General features: G+C 43.4%; 1 protein-coding gene across 2 annotated transcripts in view; it reads left to right on the forward strand.

Annotated features, from left to right (window-relative positions):
* The first annotated feature begins 4,396 nt into the window (after nucleotides 1-4,396).
* Nucleotides 4,397-21,261, forward strand: part of TSHZ3 (teashirt zinc finger homeobox 3) — a 144,211-nt gene continuing 127,346 nt past the window's right edge. The window contains exon 1 of one of the 2 annotated variants that reach the window (XM_061593972.1): nucleotides 4,397-4,481. In XM_061593972.1, coding sequence (XP_061449956.1) covers nucleotides 4,442-4,481 — 40 coding nt within the window. In that variant the 5' untranslated portion in view covers nucleotides 4,397-4,441. The remainder of the gene's footprint in view (nucleotides 4,482-21,261) is intronic. The other variant, XM_061593973.1, reaches the window with a different exon arrangement.

Consider the following 21,261-nt stretch of genomic DNA (forward strand, 5'->3'; position numbering starts at 1 on the left):
ACAGATGTTAGGGCGGATCTAACGGCATGCAGAGCCACAGCAGCCGCCGAGGGGGAGAGGCAGGACTCTGAACATCCCAGCGGCACGAAAGTCGCTTCTTTCTGGTGCAGACAAGCCAGGCACAGGGGCGCAAACGCATGAGACAGTCACCGAGAGGGTTTCGCTTTTTTGCTTTTCTCGGGGAGGGTGCTTCAGCCGGATCCGATCGCCTCTTACAGTGGCCAGATCCTGCCCCAGCGCGAAGAGGACGCCAGGCAAAACGACCTCGGGGAAATGGAAGCTAGAGGACCTGGCAGCCGAGCCGGCCGTTGACAGGACAGCTCACCCTTCTGCTCCTAGGCAAGAGAAGTACATTTTTCTGTCGCAATTTCCTGAGGACTGAGAAAGACTTTTGGGGTGTGTGCCTGTGTGCCTGTGCGTGTTTGGGTCAGCCTAACGGCCGCCTCTTCCCCCCCCTTCAGTCTCTAAAAAAAGAAAACATCGCTCCAATAATAGTAGATTTCCCCCCTCTGCTTCTTTATTGTAAAGAAAGAAAGTATTTGGCCCCCTGCCCACCGCAAAACCCAAGATCTGAAAACATCTGCACTGAGGAATCCCAAATCTTAAAGAAAGGGACGGGATGGAGAATCTTCTAAAAAAATTATAATTAACAACAAAATCTTACCGTAAAAAAAAGTGAGACCATTCTCTCCCCCACTTTTAAAAAAGCAACAACCCCGAACATTACTGGTTTGGGGTTTTTTAAAAGAGAGAGAGAGAGAGAGAGAGGGAGGGAGGGAGGGAGGGAGGGAGGGAGGGAGGGAGCGGGAAATGATTTGCTACGGATGTTTGCCGCACTTCTCTTAAGTAAAGGATTTGGGTCTTAAAGGCGCTTTCCCGTCATTTGCAGGAGCTGCTGGTATTAAATATCTCTCAGCCGCACAAAGAAAAGAGGAGGGAGAGAGGGGAGGGGTGCAACTGGCAGCCGAGAAGGTGCTTGCCTCTTCCTCCTGATCCGTGTTCATAAAGCACTTGAAACCCAGTTAAGAGCCCATCGCCTCTTCTTCGGCTTCTCCTCTCTCCCTCCCCTCCTCGCCCTCTGCCGTACCTTATTGCAAAGCAGGAATACCCAATCAAACGCGCAGCGCATCGATTCGCCAAGCGCTCTTGGCAAAGGCAGGGTGGGTTTTTGTTTTTTTTTAAAACCCTAGATCTCTTCCCCGCCAATGAACTTAGACTTGAAAACGGGGGAGGGGGGAGGAGGAGGGAGCTTCTTTTTAAAAAAGAAAGAAAGAAAGAAAAAAAGTACGTGCATATGCGTGCATGTGTGAAGCAGAAGACAATCTAGGAGGCTTCCTTCTTTTGCAATGGACCATGCTTAGTCAGTCTTTTCTTTTTCTCTCCCCCCCTCCTCCCCGAAAAGATCTCCTGGGGACCTCAGCAAAGATGAGAACAGAAACGTGAAGCAAGGAATGCAAGAGAGGGAGAGAAGAGCGACGTTCCAAAGTGGAGTTCCTCTGCAGCAAAAAAAAAAAAAAAAAAAAAAGAAATAAAGAAAGAAAGGGGGGATCCGAGCCGGAAATCTTGGATGTATGGTTGCGGTAGCCTGAAAAAAGCACTCCAAGCGCAGGGCACGCTAGTAAGTCGTTTGATGAGCGGCGGCGGCGGCCGGGAGGGGGGAGAGCAGTGAGAGTGGGCGTGCATTTTTGAGGGATGCTTTAATGCTCTGAGCCTGACAGAGAAGGGATCGGTTGGGTGCCACTTAATAATAATAAATAAATAAATTATTTATTTATTAAATGCACGGTGGGTCGTGGGTGGAATTGTTTAAACACGGGGGGGGGAAGGAATGGCACAGCACGAGTTCCTCTTGATGCTTACTCGGATGTAAGCCCCACCGACTCCGACGGAACTACCTTCCCGTCAGGGTGCAAGCCGATACATATCTACTCATTGGGTTCAATGAGACCTACTCCAGGGAAGTGTGCATTGGAGTGCAATCAAATCCACCCTTACCCTGGGAGTAAGTCCCATTGAACCCGACCGACCTTACTTCTGAGTAGGTGTATCGGATTGCAGCCTTAGCCTCCCATCTAACTTACTCCTGCGGACTTCGGGAATTCTCAAGAAGTCTTAGGGCTGCTGATCAAAGCAAAAGATAGCTCGTGTGTGTGTGTGTGTGTGTGTGTGTGTATTATTAAGGGGATGTGGGAAAGACTCCTTGCGGCTGAAAGGGTCGAGAGGTTTGGAGGGGCATGCCGGACCAGACCGGAGAGAGCACCTCTGACGACAGGGGGCTGGAAAGAGCCCCCGCCCACTCTGTCTCTCGCTGGCCTCCCAGTAGTCCCTGCCTTTCTTGACAGATCTGCTGTCAAGGCCTAGGCTGGAAGGTTGGAGCCTTTCGGTGGGTAGGCGGGAAGTGCTCCTGCTGCCGCCTGGAAGAACTCTGGCTCACCCCTTTCCACCCCCATCCGCATGCCTTCCACGCACTTCCCAGACTTTACTTTGCTGGAGGGGGAAGTCTCCTTCCCAGCTCAGAAGGAGGGAGGTGACGGATCTCTCTTTGGCTTTGAGGAGGGAAGCCACTCTGGCAAAAGCAGGCGTCCCCAGCTGTTTGGAGGGAGATCTGGAGGGGGCTGCTAGAGAAAGGGACCCTAGAGCTACGAAGGAAGGGGAGGTCAAGAAGGGGGTCGCTTTCAAGGCGCATCCCCCTGGAAATGCAAGGTGGAGGTGAAGAAGACGGTCCAGGGTGGGGGGGGGAGAGGAGAGATTGCTTTGGAAGGTATCCGGTCCTTGCCTGTGGTCTTTCTTTTTTCTCCGCTTGGAAGCTCCCGATATGGTTTCCCTCTTTTTTTGGGGGGGGGGAGGGGAGATCCAAAGGATGCAGTGGGAGAAACTTAGATGGGGGAAGGAGTTCAGGAGAGACCTTGGGGAGAGACAGGGCGTGCTTTCTGGCTCTATGACTGGGAGAATCGTTCTTCTGTCTCTTTCCCCGGCCTAGATCTGGGGTCCATCCACACCTCTGGGGTTACCATAGCGTGAGGTGAAGCCCACGGGGGCGGGGGGGTTGAGAGGAGAAAGAAGAATAAAAGTCTAAGACCTTTTCTCTCTGCCCGCTCCCAGAGAGTGCTGGGTAGGTGGGGGGATCCATGCCCATGCCGCCCAGGGGATCCTCGAGTTGGGGGTGGGGGGCTCCAGGAAATGCAGCCGGAGCATGATTTGTGTGAAAAGGTGAGTCTCACCTGCGGGAGGGGAAAAGGAGCGTCTCTTCCTCGTCCTTGGGAACTGAGGGTCCCGGGAGCTACTTCGGTGGCATCACAAAGCGTGGATTTCAGAGCTGGCATCGGGTGTGTGTGTGTGGACCCACTGCTTGGAAGAGAGGAAGCAGGAGCCTTCCTTGCTTTGCTCTGGCAGCTTGAAATCTGAGGCCGTCCAACCCCCCCCCCACTCCTCCAACCCCGCCGCTTGGGAACCCTTGAGATCATGTGGCCGGGGCGAAGCGGAGTGGCTTGTCGGGAGTAGGGCGGGCTGGAGACCGGAGGGGAGGGAATTGGGACTGGGGGGAGGAGGAGAAAGAGAAGGGATCCTCCCTCCCTGCCCCCTCTCCCTCCTGGCAGAGATCTAGGGAGGGGGAATCCCTCTTTCGTCTGCTCCCCCCCCGCGTGTCCTCTTCCTTTACGCGTGGCCCACGGTGCGCTCCTGGGCGGCTGCTGCGCGAGGTGCAAAGAGTTAAGGCGGCGGCGGGGCCCCCCCTTCTTTCTCCTCTCTCTCCCCGGCGACTAGTTGGAGTCACGCTGCGATCATCTCTTTTTCCCTTCAAGCTTTGCCTGTTGCCGCCGAGGAAGCCGCTCCTCCAGCGCCGATCGGGCAGCCGTCGAAGCGCGGGAGTGAGAAGGCGGAGGAGACGCCGAAGCGACACCGAACGCGGTTGGCCGCTCCAGCCGCGGAGAGGAAGGACCTCGGGAGCATTACGCCGTGAGCTCTCCAAAAAAACAGAGAGAGAAAGAGAGAGGCAGAGGGGAAGAGGAGGAGGAGGCGGCGCCGCCGGGCCGGGCCGGGCCGGGGGCCACTCCGAAGGGCTCGCCCCAGCCCTCCTGCTCGTCGGCGGGGGGCTTCTTCTCCTGGGGCTTCTTCTTCCTGTGGGGCGATCTGTCAAAGTCCTCCCCCCGCTCCGGTCTTCCCTCCTTCTTGTAACAGCAGCAGCAGCAGCAGCGAGATCGGGGCTGTCCTTTGCGCTCTCTCGTTCTCGCCTTGCCTCCGCCTCCTCTTCCCCATCGTGCATGCCCAGCAGCGGCAGCGGCAGCAACAACAACAAAAAGCAGCTCAGCCTGCAGCCCAGCCTGGAGTGGCTCTTCTCCGCCCGGATCGAGGGGGCTGAAGCAACTCTGCCCGCCCCCAGCCCGAAGCCAGCAGCCTCCCCCTTCCCTCCTCCAGGCGCTGCCCGCGGACGCTGCCTTTCAACATGCCCAGGAGGAAGCAGCAGGCGCCCCGGCGCGCAGCAGGTACGAGGAAACTGCCGAACCAGGCGCTTTTTTAAAAAAATCTTCTTTTAAAAGGAGAGGGAGATCTTTCCCTTCCATAATCGACCACTCCAGGCTTGGAGGGAGCGAGCCTAGGCTATTCCACACACCCCCTTGGCACAAGGCGCTCCTGGTGAGGCAGATCCTCCTTTTGATGTGAACCCTCCTCGCCTTCTCCCCCAGGCAGAAGATTTAGGAAGTAGGGTGGGGCTTGAGGAGCAAGGGGTGGTGGGGGGAAGTGATGGTCATTCTGAGTTGGTCGTCTTACTTTTTTAATATATTTTATTTTTGGTGATCCTTTGGCTCCATTCCTGCCATTGCTTTGGGCACTTTTCCTAAACAGTACGTTCTCGGGGTGATTTATACAAAAGGGGACTGTTGGGGAGAAAGCAGGGCTTGGTTTTTCGCCACCTTCCTGGTCTTCCCGGTTTTTCACCCAAAGAAAAATAAGGGGGGTAGTTTTGTTTGTTTGTTTTTCAGGCTCGTGGAGGGTTTGTGTGTGTGTGTGTGGGAAAGCCAGCGAGCAGGATCCTTTCACTTAAGACTGTATTGAGCTACGCATACAATTCCTTCACCCAGCGTTTTCTCTTTTCCTCACGAGAAGGGAGCACATCGCTCCCTGATTCACCTTTCCATTTCTATGGTCACTTCCCTTGACACCCTAAAATCTCATCGACTACTCATTCATAAACGCTGCAGGGGAAACCAGAGCAAGGAAAGGGTTCTGGATATTGTCTGATGACTGTCAGGAATATTTCTTTGCATTCATTTTTACACTTGCCAGAGTTTGTTTCTGGTATATTATATACTTTTCCTTTGTAAAGCATTTCTTTTTTTAACTGGATCACTTTATTTACTATCAATGGTGTTAAATCTGCAAAGCAGAATTTTGTGGAAAGGCCACAAGTACTTTAACAAAACCAAGTACTTAAAAAAAACCCAACAAAAGGTCCCTACATTTTATTGTGCTGTAATCTTTTGCTAGGGGAGGGTGGGGATATGGTCTGGAACAGAGTTTCCCTGGACTGTTGCCATCCTTGATTTGATGGCTGATTGATTGCCTGTCATCCGGTTGCCTTTGATCTATTCATTCCCAATAAACCTCAATAAATCACTTGCCATGGTAACGCCAGACTCTGTATGACATCACACACGTGGCCTGTCAGCTCTGCCAGTGTAACTTTCAGGGTTTCTATTTTGCTTTATTTGGGGGCAGAGATATTTGATTAGGGAGTATCTTCTGGCATGGTGGGATCCCCTCTGCTCTACAGAGTGGGGAGAGGATCAATATTCTGTGGATCTGTAAGTGTGGGATGAAGTCCCCATCTTCTGATCTTTAGGTGGTAGCCATATGCAATGCACGCTGAAGTGCCTTTTGATTTCAAAGTGGTTGTCCTGCTATGTTTAATCAGCAAATTTATCAATTCGATAAAGAAAGTGTACTTCTCAACAGTTATCGTCTAAGAAATGTCTTGGTCTTAAGACAACAAGGCGGGGACGGAGGCTCTCACTAGTGACAAGTCTGATTTCTTTCAAAATTAATCATACACGGGAGATACACGTGTCTTAATTTCATTCCAGTAATTCATTTTCCTCCAAGCATGCTTCTGTTTCTTTCCTGTCTGTTGGATGTTATGATGGGAGAAACTTTTTGCTCCCTCCTTGTACGTCTTTAGCATGGTACAGCAGCTGGTTAAGTTAAGGAAAAGTTTTTCTTTGTAGTAAGTGTGATAATATGCACAGATATCCCATTATCGACATCTTTTACATTTCAGACTGTGAACAAGTGCTTGTATATTCAGAACTTCACCTTGCCAAAAAAGTAAAAGACTAAATCACAAACAATTAATTTCAGGGGAAAGCGAACCTCTTCAGAAGGTTCAGGCCTGTTCGTCAGGGCTGAACCAAGTTTTGAACTTGCGGTGTTCAAGAAATAAAAGTCTCCAGACCATATGATCTGTGTTGGGGGTGGGGTTTGGCTGGCTTTTCTGCTGCGCCTTTATGTTTTGAGATATGCTATTCCTTTAGATATGCAATGTGCACAAACCATGTACAATGTGCCCTGTCCTGAGCAAAAATTAAATTTCTGCTAGCTTTTGGAGAGGCCACAATGCACATTTAGTATGAGGGTGAGGCCCCTTTTGCAAATGCTTTTCAATAACTTAAAAAAAAAGGGGGGGGAGGAAAATTATACAACAGCATTTCTTAAACGTGTCAGAAAAGAAAGAAAAGAGCTGAGCAATATAATGTAGCAGGTTAGTTAAGAAATATTCATTAACCAAAAAAAAAAAAGAAGACTGCAGGACTAATAGGAGATGGAAGAATGGCTTTGCTCTATCAAAATGACCCGTCAAAACGACTTTGTTTCATATTTGATTTAATTGTCTCTCTCCTGACAGGCACATTTATCAATAGCTTAATGGTCAATCAGAAGTTGGCAGAGTGAGTGGTTTCATTCTTTCTCATACACTCGCCCTGCCTTTACTTTATCAAAATGCCTTTGGCTAATGGATATAGGGGGTAGGGACATAGAATGAATGAGATCTGCTTATTTAAGACGAATGAAACAAAAGTATGCTGTTGGTAAAGAAAAAACGAGCAAAGAGCTTCATTTTTTTTAAAAAAAAATGTGATGCCCAAGAAACTTAAAAAAAAAATTTTTTTTTTACTCCACTGCTGCAAGTTATAAGGTCCATGACTGCTTATGACTGCCTTTGTGGAATACTCAGAGTGATGACAAATGTATTGCTTTGTACTGATAGAGCAAAATAAAATAAAATAAAATAGAGAGGGGGTTGGGTGGGAGTATGTGTGTTGGAGAGAGAAGACACACACATTACAGATCTGTTGATTTGTCACTCAGGAAATCCAGTCTCCAGCAACCTTGAGAATACTGTAGGAAAAAAAAAATCCCCCTCCAAACTGAAAGGTCCGCTCAGCCATAAAAAAAGAAAAGTTGTTTTGCCAGCTTCATTAGTGTTCACCTAATTAGCTGTAAACCTGATGGATTCCTGACAGCTTTAATGATTGGAGATGACAAGCTCCACGCAGTGTCATCCAGCGGAATTAGGTTTGGAGCTAGTTTGATGTAATCAAGTTGATATTACACAGTCCTGGTTGCCTTTAGTTGTGCATTAACTCAATTTTCTGCTGCAGGTGACAAATGGGCTTTGGTACCTGGATAATCATGTCATAGGAATTAGGGCCCTCGTAATGGTCTGGAGTAGAATAACAACAACAAAGAACTCTCAGCAGCAGAGAGAGCTTGCAGCAGGTATTACAGACAGGTGCACAAATCCTTCTTGTCTAACCCAAGTGTTAACACCACAAGGGAGAAGACTAAAGCTGTCTTGAAGAATCAAGAATCTGTAAAAATGATTCTTTCTGTTTGTTTACTTTAGGACTTGGGTTGAGTGTGGTGGATAGAGTTAAGGGCAAGGAGTCTTTTTCATATATATTAAAAGGTTTATTTGGATAACCCCCCCCCGTTTTTGTCATTTATGTTAGAAGATGGTGTGCGTTGGGGAGAGGAACACCATTTTCTTGCTGTTTAGGAAAATAGAGAGATTCTGCGTTAGTAGAAGCCATTCTGGTTCAGGCAAACCATAATTATCTCACTTGGATTTACAAGCTTTCACATATTGCTTTTTTTTTTTTAAAAAAACTATCTCTTTAAATGATTGAGAAGATGTGATTGCCATTCCCTTTTCAGGTGGGGGACATTATAGCTGGGAACTGTAAAGGTTTCCTGGAACCACTTTTAGACTCTCATCCTGTGCACGTTTACTTGGGAGTAAATTTGATTTAACTCAATGGGACTTATTATGAGTAGGCATGTATAGGATTGTGTTGTCCCAGTGATTTGAGTGGAAGTTTGCTGTAATTTAAGATTGCTTGGTTTGGACCCTGAGGATGTTGCTACCATCCCTTCAGACAATGAAAACTGAACTATCTGATCTGAGGCCTGAAAAAGAACAGCACAGACTATAGGTGTCATTCAGAATCCTTAACACCAGTGGGGATTTTGTTATTGACTTGACATGCAGATTGTCCCGTTGGTTCTGTAAAGTAGGTTTCTCTTCCATAACTTTACACATAGTTCTATTAAAATCCTTAAATTGACTTCAGCTTCTGAGAAGGACCTAAGTCAGCAGGTAAAGCTACAAATAGAAAGTGATGGATTTTACCTCCCCCCCCCCGCAGTGATTATCAGGGATCACAGTGGAATTTGCAGATTCTTGTAACCTACAGTGGTGGTAGTGGCAGAGCTGAATGTGCAATACAGGTTGAATTATAACATCCAGAATTTGGGAATATGAGTTCAGGAAGTTGAACATGCTCCCTAAAATAAGGGCTTGCCTTGCACCTGGGTTTATACTCCACAAGTAGTTGTGGATCAAGAATTACATGCTGCAATAGTAAACTACCTTCAAGGGTATGTGCAGCCTCAGCCTTTGGTACTTTTCTTTGCCCCAAAACCTGCCATATATTTCTCTGTTGGACAGAGATTCTTCTCAGCAGCAAGCTGACAAAATGATTAGTTATGGTTATGGTTGTCCTTTGCAGCCCTCCCTCCCCAAATATAAGGAACAATGAGTAACGGGGGTGGGGGTGGAGAGAGTGATTTATTTTTTTTAAAGGAAAAAAAGTCCTGATTCCATTGAATGGCTTGTTGGAAAAGAGAATTTTCTAGAATCAGCTGCCACTGCTCCCATTAGCTTGACAGCTGTCAATTAGCCTTTCAGTGCTCTCCTGGGCCACAGTTTATTGCGTGCAGTTGATGTTGTCATTTTGTTCTCCGTTTTGCCTTGAGCACTATGATGAGCTGGAGTGAAATAGTCAATAACTGATGTATCAGCAGTTATTTCTTAAATTGGCTCACAAGTCTGCATTTTCTCCTTTTTTATAGTAAAGATTGTTTTGTAAAGTGATTAGAATGAATTGTGACTGCTGCAGGGTTATGGGAACTGCAGTCTAGCTTGGGGAAGGGTAGGAGGATTATTTTTGGTTCCTTTTTTGTCAGGGCTGTTTTCAGGATCAGTGTGAATGAGAATGTATTAAAGGAAAGAGCAAGCGAGATCATCTTCAGAGTAGAGTGCAAAGGAAATTGTGAAGGGAACAAGCTGCACACTTATGTATACATATGGAGCAGTAAAAGTGTGAATAAAACGACATTTATTTGCCATTTCAAGAGCGAACGAGAGAGAGACACACACACACTATCCTGTAGCTTTTTATATAAACCTTGCAAGCATTGTCTCAAAACTGTGCAGTAATCCATATTTTAACCCATTGTCCGAACCATTTTGAAGGCAATCCTAGCTGCAGGGGTTCCATTTCCAATTCAGACCGATTTCCCCAAATTCTTGATATTGGAACCACTTTCTTAATAAAATAAAAATAAGCGAAATGTTTCAGCATTATTCTGCAAAGTAGGTGCATTTGTGGACTCTTAACAGTGGACTATGAAGCAACAGACTAGCCTTGCATTATTTGCAAAATCATTTAGTATCATGTGCTGGACCACACACTTTCCAAGATGTTGAATTCTTGCTGTTATTCAATTGCACCCCCAAATTGGACTTTATCTGTTGAAGGATTTGTTTTCTTAAAAAAATATAATGAAAGGGTGAATACAATATATTGTATTTAATAACAATGATATGGACTGGTACATCCAAGAAGATAATATGCAGTTGTAATTAGACTGAATAGACAGGCATTCATTTTAAAATTCTTTGACACATGCATAAAATAGTCATATAATAAGATAAGATGACAATTTTATGTTAGGTTGATAAAGTGTCCCGATACATGCATTTAAATGTCTGTAAGCCCCTTTTTTATCCAGACAGATTAATTCTAGTTTCCAGCATTTGCAGAGTCATTAAATTAATTTTCAAAATCCCACTAAACAGTGAATGTGTTGGCTTTTTGTGTGCTTCACTTACATGTAGCATGAGGACTGGAATCACTATGTGGTTAGCCTTACCTTTTTGTTGTAGCATTTCTGAATTAAAATCAAAGTTTTTTACAAAAGGAAAGGAGCACAGAGGGCTCTCCCCCATATAAAATCGTGAAGGGCAGCATAGAATTCATTGCTAGTAAAGTTACTGTATAAAAATAAAAGAAAGGAAAAAATAGGCAGTGCTTAGTTACCCACATTTTTGCCAGTGTTTTAAGTTGAATGGAGATGGAAGAATTCATCAGCTGCATGGAGCTGTATGTCCGGGGGTGGGGGGCGAGACTTCATCAAAGTGGTCCTGAATACTCACCACCAGCATTATATTAGCTCATTAGCTTCTTTGCAAGGAGGATGGCTGTACCCAAATAATGAACTTGAAGAATAATTTATTATTTCATATTATCAGATCACATCCTAATTCATCATAGTTCTGTATTCTTCACTTATAAGAAAGTATTTAGAATACAGGTAAGTTCCCCACACTTGGCAATTCTGACAGATTCCGCCATAGGAGAAACTTCCTTTCCTCGTTCCAGACTGAAGCCACCCACATCTTCATTTTATATTAGCTACTGAAAATCCAGTTATCTTAGAATAATTCTAAGGATTACGATGACAATGATTTAAAAATATATTTTTTCCTGCAGAGACCTAATATATATATGTGTGTGTGTGCGTGTGTTGCTAATCTATGCCTGCCTTCAAATAAAAGCTTGTTTTTAACAAACCTGTACCACAAATCAAGAGGTTGAAAGGGCAACTTGTACTGAAGAGATACAGTGTAATGTGCGAGGGGCTGGCCCAACTCTGGCCCAACGTCACATGTTTTTGCAGGAAAAAAAATAATGGGTTTATTCTACATCTGAGATGACTGGTATGCATTTTCTTTTGATAGTTTATTTCCATCATTACACTGGGCCCTCTGTCTCAGGGTCTTCTGCGTTCTTTAAAACAGACCACTTTTAACGAACAATTTAATGTAAATGGGTTCTGAATTTAAATTAATATTAATGAAGCTTTGAGTGAGTTTATTTTGCATACACAAAGAGTTGTAACTCTTTCGCCCAAACATTCTTGTCTGTATATGCTAACACATTTGATGGGAAGGCTGGTTAGTTTTTAATTGTGTGTGAGTTTGTGTATGATTATGAATCTTCAACAGATTATACTATTCTTGTCTTGTTCTCAGGATATCATGAAGCAGAGTACCTTCTTGGTTTAACCGTGTGTGTATATATATGTATATACACCTGTGCTCATGTTTGCAGTTTACATTTTTAGTAACCTGCATCTCTCCTCTCTCTCCCTTCCTACAATTTAGACTTTAGTCATGCATTGGTGCTTTGGGAAATTGATTCAAACATTAGTTAGCGGAGTCTAGATGTTTTCTTCTTACCTCTAATGCATTATGTATCTAGGAATGATGGGATGTTCTATAATTAATTCTGTTAGATGTAATTGCTATAATCACTTTGATGCTACACATAATAAAAGTAATATGGTAAGCATATAAAAAAATATAAACACCTTATTGTAACGCTTTTGAGTCAAGGCCTTAAGAAATACACACACACATAGAGCAGCCCATGGTACTTATTTTGCTTTAATTTCATTTTTCCTTTCTTCTGCAAAGGTGACAATTTTATTTTGAATTACCTTCACTCCAACAAGTGAATTCTGGCAAATGTGGAAAAGTTTAGTCTGAAAAGGCCTAAACTTTCCACATTTGCCAGAACATACTTTTGTCTGAAAATACTGGTCAATTCCCTCCAATCGTAACTGTCATTGTATAAGACACAAATATCAATATATACAATATTATTGTGTGTATGTATCTGTATTCTGAATTAAGAGGCAAATTTGTACATTGCGTTGTAAACCAGTTGTAAATTATGTGGAAATGGTATTATACATGCCTTTTTTTGTAATGAGGATTTCTGAGAACTATACGAGATATGACCTAGACTTATAACTAGAAAGAGAGAGAAATGATTGCACCGTAGGCCAAAACAACACCACACCGAACAAAAACAAGATCAAACAAAAAACAAAGATTCCCAACAACCATCAACCCAGAGACAGAATATGTTTATTCATCCCTTCTTTTTCATTCATCCTGTCATTCTCTCTCCCTTTAATGAATAGTGGTGAATTATTCTTTGGAAATATAGTTGTCCATGAGCAGGAAGTGGAAACAGATATGGGTAATAAGACAGGATGTACACAGAGATCCGAGGTTCGGAAAGGAAGATGGTTAATAGGACCATCGTTCTTAATTAGCTGCACACCGTGCTTAACGCTGCAAAGGTCACTTGATTTTATGATCTACCCACAACTGTGACTTTGTAGGTTTCCTCCTCAGTTTATACTGCCTTGTGTTTTCTGAGAGGTTAAAGGGTGCAAAGTATACCTCTGATATGAACAGTAGACAAAATTAGACTAAAAATTGAGTGGGTGTATGAGAACAGATTACAAAGACTCTCTTCCTCCTTTCCATTTCTCAATATTGCAATGAGTCCTTTGTTGATGAGAAGATTTAACTTCTGTAAGCTGAACAAACAAAACCCAAACCACCCTCTTAGTGAATTGTTCTCAGTAAAGAACGGAATGAACGGGGTGCTGTTTTTGAAGTATCTCTAGAACTGGGCTATGTGCCTACAAGTCCTTTTCCTGCTAGGTCAACCTCTGTTGCTGGAGGGCCAGATCTCAGCAGGGGTCTCCTGATCGCTTGGCGAGAACGTCTGAGACTGGCAGCCATCAGTCATCCATCTGTGACACAGAGTCTGTTTTTGATGGCAGGGATAATAAAAAGGCCTGGGAACTGTATAGGCCCTTGTAATCAGGGCCAGCTCTGACATCCTTCTCAACTTTTGACAGCTTCTTCCTTTTCTCTTTTCACCGCCAAGACTGTCTCAACTGTTTTTTTCCCTCTTCTCTCTCTCTCTCTCTCTCTCTCTTGTTTCATGTACTTGATCAGTCTCAGATGCTGGGAATTATTTTTTGAGAAGGGAGGGGGAGTGTTTCTTTTTGGTTTGTGGGCTGGGCAGGTGTGAGGGGGAAGTCTGTGTGCACACACACACACACACACACACACACACATATATAATGTGTATATATATATATATATATATATATATATATATATATAATGGTACTGTGGGCCTGTTGCTAATTAATGTTCCTCCATAAGATTCTGTCGGAGTTGAGTAATGTTTTTGATCTTTATGCCTGATAACTGCATACTTAATGAGATTTCAAAGCTGTGAGTGCAGCTCCCTACAATTATTGACAGATGCCTTTTCTTTGCCATTGGGTTCAGCTTCATAAATCCTCTTGCAGTAATGAGGTTCAGAAGTGCCACCCTGCCAGTGAGCTAATGAAAGGGGGGGAGGGGAGGGAAGAGGAAGGAAATGGGGGGGGGAGAGAAACTCATGTCTGCCTGACACATTTTTTTCCCTTTAAAATTTACTATGCCGGTGTCAAGCTGTGGGACAATTACTTCAAACATGCTAATTTTTAGCTTGCTTTTTGGTGCCAGGCTAGCTTGTAGCCTTTGATTTTTTTCCCTCCTCCCCTCTCACCTTTCCCCCCCCACCTGCCCTCCAATAATAAATAAAAATCACATTTCACATGTTTTAGCACGGATCGTAACTATGGAGGACTTTGACAGATGTGTGTTCTCTCTCTCATTCTCTCTCTCTCTCTCTCTCTCTCTCTCCCCCTCTCTGTGTTTTTGGCAGTTTCCAGTCAGTAGAGCAAATTTCTTGTCTTTTTTGTTGTTGTTGTTGAAACTCTGAAGGACATAGGGAGGATAAAATAAAATCTAGAGGAGGGAAGGGAAAGGGGGTGGGGAACACAACAAGCTCCTTCAGCCTCCTGTCAGCTTGTCCTAACTGAACAACTGGAAACATTGTAGATTTTATTTTAGAGTCCAGAAACGAAATCCTGGTGGAGAATAGCTGTGCCGTGCCAAACAGTCGATTTCCTTTTCAGCAGAGCCATATATCACTGACCCACCCTTCCCTCATGACAGAATGACAGGTGTCATTTATCAAATGGGGCCTACCAAACAGCGGGGAAGGGGTGTGTGTTGTGTCTGTTTTGGGGAGGGGATGGGTGGGTTGAAAAAGCACAGGAATGGTGGGTGTATACATTTTGGGGGGGTGGCAGTGGTGGGGGTTTGATGCTATCTGTTTCCCTGCCTTGCAGTTTTGCTATTTTGCGGAGTTCTTAACAGTAAGGGGGTATGCTTTTCAAGACCCCAACTGGAGTCTATAACTACCTGATAAATCCAGTTGTTGAAGTAGTCTTCTCTTCCTTGTCACGCCTCCCCCCCCTCAAATGTTTGGCTTTTCTTATATTTCGAAGGAGGAAGGGCTGGTTGACAGGTATCATTCAGAGAGTCCCAGCTTGCTAGCTGTGGGTTGTGTAAATGAATATAGGAGCTCTCAGTTTCACATGATTCAAACGTGCATTGTTGAAGATGGATGTTCCTTAAAAAAAGATTGATGATGGATATCGGGCTTGTGGCACCATTTATCATTTTGAATATTATTTAGACTTACCGTGTAAAGCTGTAACTTGAGAGTTGGATGAGCTGGGGCAGGAGGGAGGCCTAGATGTGCAGGTTTTTGATTGATGGCGTTGCCGTTTCTCTCTCTCTCTCTCTCTCTCCCCACACACACTCTTTCCCCCTCATTGTTTGCTACCAGATACCAGCCGGTCATTATAGGTGTGCCTTCCTATTGTTTTTAGGGGCTTGGGGGTATGTGTGTATAAGAGAAAAAGAGTGTTCATGATGAAAGGGTCAGATAACTTAAAACAACAGTGGCAGCAGCAACCTGGTAAAGAACAGATGGAAAGTTACCAGCCAAATTTCATACTAAGTAAAATTCAGAGTTAGTTTAGGGGTTCCTACCCAGGTAAAACATCGGAGGAATTTCAAAACACGCCAAAAGAGTTTAAATAAGAGGAATGGAGTTTCTCAAGGAAGGTTTCCTAGATCTCTAAACGGAAGGCAAAGGGTCAGACCGAGATATTTTGCTGCTTAAGTCAGAGCAGCTAATGGCATCCTCTTTGCACCCCAAGTTAAGGGGCATAGTACCTAAGGCCAGTCAAATTATTTTGGCGTCTGAGGCTGAAAATCCCACAAGTGCCTCTCTTCCTGCCTGGCAGTAAAAATGCAATAATAATAAACTAAACTGCTAAAATTTGCTGCCTGAGGTGGCCGCCTCACTCTGCCTCATGGTTGGGCCGGCCCTGCTTAGTAGAAAGGGAGGACTCTTTCGCAGACTAACTCTGTGTGGAATGTCTATAATGTTCTAAAACTGAGCCTGAGTGGACTGCCAAAGGAAAACATAACTCTGTGCTGTCAAGTAGAGTGTTCAAAATGTCACTTGACTACACTTAAGATGGTGAAGCTTTCTTTCCTCATCTTCTCAATCCTTTGCAGTGCTCTCAAATAATGTTAGAATCTTTGGGTCCATTGTGGGACTATGTTGGCCATTGCTTTTGCAGCCCACCTTTTGTTCACTGGATTAGTGAATCTTTAAAAAATTATGGAAATTCTTGATTATGTGCTTTGAATGGTAGTTTCAGAATCATGTATGTTAACTACAGCAAAACTCCCCCTCCACACATACCTTTTTAAATTGGAAATGATTCAGTCAGTTCAGCCCAGCAGCTGGAAGAATTAAGGAAGTTGTTAACCCATGAAGCAGTCTTATAGTGAGTCAGAACATTTGCTTCTCTAGTCTACTGTTGTTTCTTTGACTGGTATTGGCTCTTCAGGGTCTCAGGGAAGGAAAGGTCTTTCTGATCTCCTGATTGATTTTTTTTTTTTAAAAAAAGATGGAGATTCCAGAGACTGAACCTGAGACTATGTGCCGGCAAAGCATGTGGCTTCCCACTGAGCTGCTTGTATTTGATACTAGGTTCTGACTGTCTGGGAACTTTAGCAAAAGCAAGCCCTGGAGAAGTATGTCTTTTGCTTTTAACATACAGGTTTTCCTATGGTACAGCCTTTCATGTGGTATAGTCCTCCCAAACTCTATTTGTGTGGGATGGCTTGTATGAATGCCCCATTACGTTGAAATCTGCCTCTCTACAAGATGGAATCTTTTCCCCCAGTGTGTCGGCTTTCTACACGGAAATAAATTTTGATTGCTATAAGTGTACCACCAGAAAAGCAAGTTTCCTGCAGTTGTATGAGAGGATTATATTGTGCAAGTTCCTGCATGGGTAAATTGTTTCGTAAATCCTGCAAGCACTCATTCTGAGATGAGACAGAGGCTCTTAACTTAATCTCATTTTCATTCTGAGCACAAGCCTTATCGAGCATCGTAGCGATCTTAAGTGAGAAGAATTATATGGTTTAATTTTGTGTTTGCTGATTGAATTTAGGTTTCTTTTTTCTTTGCAGGGGGAACAAAAGACTAAGTCAAGATTAAGTCAAGTTTCAAGCATTTTATATTTAAATTTTATATTCCCTGGGAGGAAGTGCGGGATATAAATCAAATAATAAATAAATAGTTTAAATATAAACAATCTGTGTAAGGCAAAAATATCACCGAATCATAGAGCTGGAAAGTCTCCATGGCTAACAATGTCAACCAATTCATTTCCTTTCCTTAAGGCAGGATACTTTGAACCAGATATCTATTCTGTGAAGATCTATGTACATAATCCATGTGCACCACTGACCCATACACACACGTTGTGCTGTGCTAATATTCCTGTAGATCAAATAACATCAGGTGACTCAAATGTGAATGCAGGTCACACTGTTAAACAGAGAATCCTTGCTTCTTATGGGAAGTTTTATTCCACAGAAAAGAAACATACTGGGTTGTATTCAGCAATAGGCCTGCTCAGAGTACACCCACTGAAATTAACGAATATAAATTAGTCATGTCCATTAACTTTACTGGCTCTATTCTAAGTAGGACTAGTGTTGAATCCTACCTATTAAGTTTACATGGGAGTTTTTCCTGGTTTAGTACTCCAGGTAATAGCCAGAATCGGTCCTTTTGAGTATAACACTGAATATCACCCTATGATACTAAATCAGAAACATGTATCATCATAATTCTTATCATCATCATTTATTACCTGCCCTTCACCCAAAGGTCCCAGGGCGGGTTATAACAATTTTAAAATACAACATTTAAAAAACAACTTAAAAAAAGTAAAATGCCCCTTATAAAAAGAAAGTACAACACAGTGTGTGTGACCATGCACTAATATCCAACCTTGTGTCAGGCAGATAGTGTTGCCCACTCTAGTACATCTGATGTCCCTCTCTGTCATGAAGAAAGGTGTGAGCTGAGCTCAGAGTAATGAGGGGCTGGCGTGGGTGGGATGTGCTAAATGAATGTGTCCAGTTCTTGAGGAAAGAGATGCATTTAAAAACAAGCCTATGAGCAAGGCATAGTGTGAATATGTATTTGCCCCACCAAATGAGTGACAGCAGATGGCTACCAAAGAAAGGGCCTTTTTGGTGGTGGCCCCCCAGTTCTGGAATGCCCCCCTTAGAGAGGTTCACCTAGAGAGGTTCATGTTATATATTAGGAGCTTTTGGCTTCTTGGTTCCAGGCAAATCCCTTTTTATTTTCTCAGGTGTTTTACGATAATTTTAACACATGAAAGTTTGCTTAATATGTATCTTTTGCTGCTGTTGGTTTTATTTCTTTAGTTAGTTCTGTAGTGTGGTGGTTTTCCTAACAAAACACCATTTTTAGTTTATAAGGGTTTTAACTTTTATCGTTAGCCACCAAGAGAACATTGTTAAATGGGTAATATACAAATGATGAAGATAAAATAAATTTAAGTTATATGTGAGTGAACACACACACCTGTGTAATCTCTCTATCCGTCCCTCTAATCTTGATGAGTGATATTGATTTACTGAGTGAGGTATCAAAGTTAAGGTGACTCCACCATAAACAGGAAGTTAAAATATGTTTCTTGCTTAATCAAAATGTATCTGATTAATAGAGAAGTCTGGAAATGGGCATTTTCAGCAATTCACCTAAGTTCTATGTATGATGTCTGCCTCAAAACTGCAGCCAACTCTCTAGCACAGAGCAAACAAAGACACAGATGGAATGGAAAGCTGTATTTGTTAATCTTGTTGGTCAGACCTCAGGCATTCATAAGAGTATCAGCATTATCAAGGTATTTTCACAATAGATAGATAACTGAAATTTGGCCAGAAAAGGCTGAAAGTAAGACATTTATTTACTAGGGGTGGGCATGGGCTCCAAGATTTGCCCATGCATTTGTACATTTTTTAAAATTCCAATCTTTTTCTGAGTTGTTTTGTGTTCTCTCCACTTTGATCTGAAATGTGGCTCCTGAGCCACTCTGGTTAAAATGAAGCATTGTGTTCCACATTCATTATAATGGGGAATCTAAAAGCAGCTATAATTTGTTCCCCTTTTGACCAAAGTAGACAAAATTTACAGACCCAGGAGCCCCTCCAGAGAAAGCTAAGCTTGACAAATTGCAGATAAATAGGTCCACGGGTTGTGTGTGTGGATGTTTTGGTGGGAAAAGGAAAAAAAGTCTCATTTTCCTCCATATTCCCTTATGGGAAAGGAGCAAGGGATTGTCTCTTACTTGTAATAAAATAATTAATAGGTGCCCTTGTGGTGTGTATTTTTGTGTGTACAGCTGTAAAAAGTTTGTAGCTTCACATCAGCTTTAGCTTTTGGTGCCCTCCAGTAGACCTGACAGATTTTCTCTGTGTTCTCCAATATGCCACATGCCTCTGATAGCCCTTACAATGTGATGCTATCTAGAACGCTGCCTGTGGAGTTCTGAAGATCTCAGGTATTCTTTGCTTTTTTTTAAAAAAAAAAAGATAGGGTAATGTAGGATATTTTTTAAAAAAAAACCCTTAAAGGATCATTTTAATTTTTTTTTTAAAAAAATATCTGCTGCTGTGCTTAACGACAGCAGCAACAACAAAATATTCAGAGCTCTTCAGTGCTCCATAGGCAACATTTTGGACAGCCTCACTTCTTTCAAAGCCCATTACCCTAGAGAAACAGAGATATATGGAAGCAACAGCTATTCTGTACAAAAAATACAGAGTCACAGCATGCTCTGTGGCTTTGTGGAAGCCCTGATTAGACTCAGAGGGTTTTTTTGACATTGCACTTTGACTCGGGAGGGAGGGGGACCCCTGAATCACCCCAGTTTTGACCTTGTTATTTGACTTCTTTGCATAGCTGATGATAACCCCCCTGTTATTTATAAATTTAGGACACTAACTTCACTTCATCATAATATGCTGTGCTCAAACCACACATGCATTGGGTGTGATTTCCCCTCTGCTGCCACCTTACTTGTTTGGACCATCCTTCGATTGGATGAGGGGGATTCTTGGTAGCATTCAGGAATGTACGCTCTGAAAATAGGGCATCACACTTGTAACAGAACAGAATGGTACTGGGAATTTCCTCCTTTGCATATTTAATGGAGGGATGGGAAACCTGTAGCTCTGCAGATATTGATGGACTCCAACTCCCATCAGTCCCAGTCAGCATGCAATGAGAGTGAGGGATGATGTGAGTTGTCACATGTTTCCCATCCCTGTTTTAATGGATTTATGAAATGTGGTGTTGGAGGAGAGCTTTGCTGATACCATGGACCGTGAAAAAGATAAATAATTGGGTGTTAGAACAAATTAAACCAATCTCTAGAAGCTAAAATGATGAAACCGAGGTTATCATACTTTGGACACATAATGAGAAGACATGATTCACTAGAAAAGACAATAACGCTGGGAAAACCAGAAGGGAGTAGGAAAAGAGAAAGGCCAAACAAGAGATGGATTGATTCCACAAAGGAAGCTACAGACCTGAACTTACAAGATCTGAACAGGGTGGTTGTTTACAACAGATGCTACTGGAGGTCGATGATTCATAGGGTCACCATAAGTCGTAATCAACTTGAAGGCTCATAACACACACTCACACACATTTTCCCCAGCCCTGTATTAATGATTAATGGATTATGATAAGTGATAGTAAGAAACATATCTAAGTTGGCAGAAGTGAGTTTTGTATTACTTAGTCATATATGCGTGAATGTCCATACTTTGGTGAATGTCAATATTCACATGTGAATGTTGACAATCCCAGATGAATGTTTTATGTGCTCCCAAAATATTATGTGTCCCACTTTCCATACCTTTCTGGCCCATGTGGAAGATTCAGGACAGACAAAAGGAAGTACTTCTTTACTCAGCGCATAGTTCAACTATGGAATTTGCTCCCACAAGATGCAGGAATGGCCACCAGCTTGGACGGCTTTAAAAGAAGATTAGACAAATTCATGGAGGACAGGGCTATCAATGGCTACTAGCCATGATGGCTGTGCTCTGCCACCCTAGTCAGAGGCAGCATGCTTCTGAAAACCAGTTGCCGGAAGCCTCAGGAGGGGAGAGTGTTCTTGCACTCGGGTCCTGCTTGCGGGCTTCCCCCAGGCACCTGGTTGGCCACTGTGAGGACAGGATGCTGGACTGGATGGGCCACTGGCCTGAGCCAGCAGGCTCTTCTTCTGTTCTTATGTTCTTATGTATGTGTTACAACTATGTATAGGTGGCTATTGGTGTTTATTAGTCTCTCTCTAGTTCTTCTGGGATTGTCACCTACATTTTGGAAAACCACTGGTCCAGTTTGCATGCCACTTTAAACCATAGTTAAAATTCAGTTGTTTATGCAAACCTGTTTGGGGGTTTGAGAGGGTTATCCTGTGCAGGTGCCGGCTTGCAATTTTAAATGATGGACT

The sequence above is a fragment of the Rhineura floridana genome, chromosome 13 (assembly GCF_030035675.1).
Source record: "Rhineura floridana isolate rRhiFlo1 chromosome 13, rRhiFlo1.hap2, whole genome shotgun sequence".
Taxonomy (NCBI): domain Eukaryota; kingdom Metazoa; phylum Chordata; class Lepidosauria; order Squamata; family Rhineuridae; genus Rhineura; species Rhineura floridana.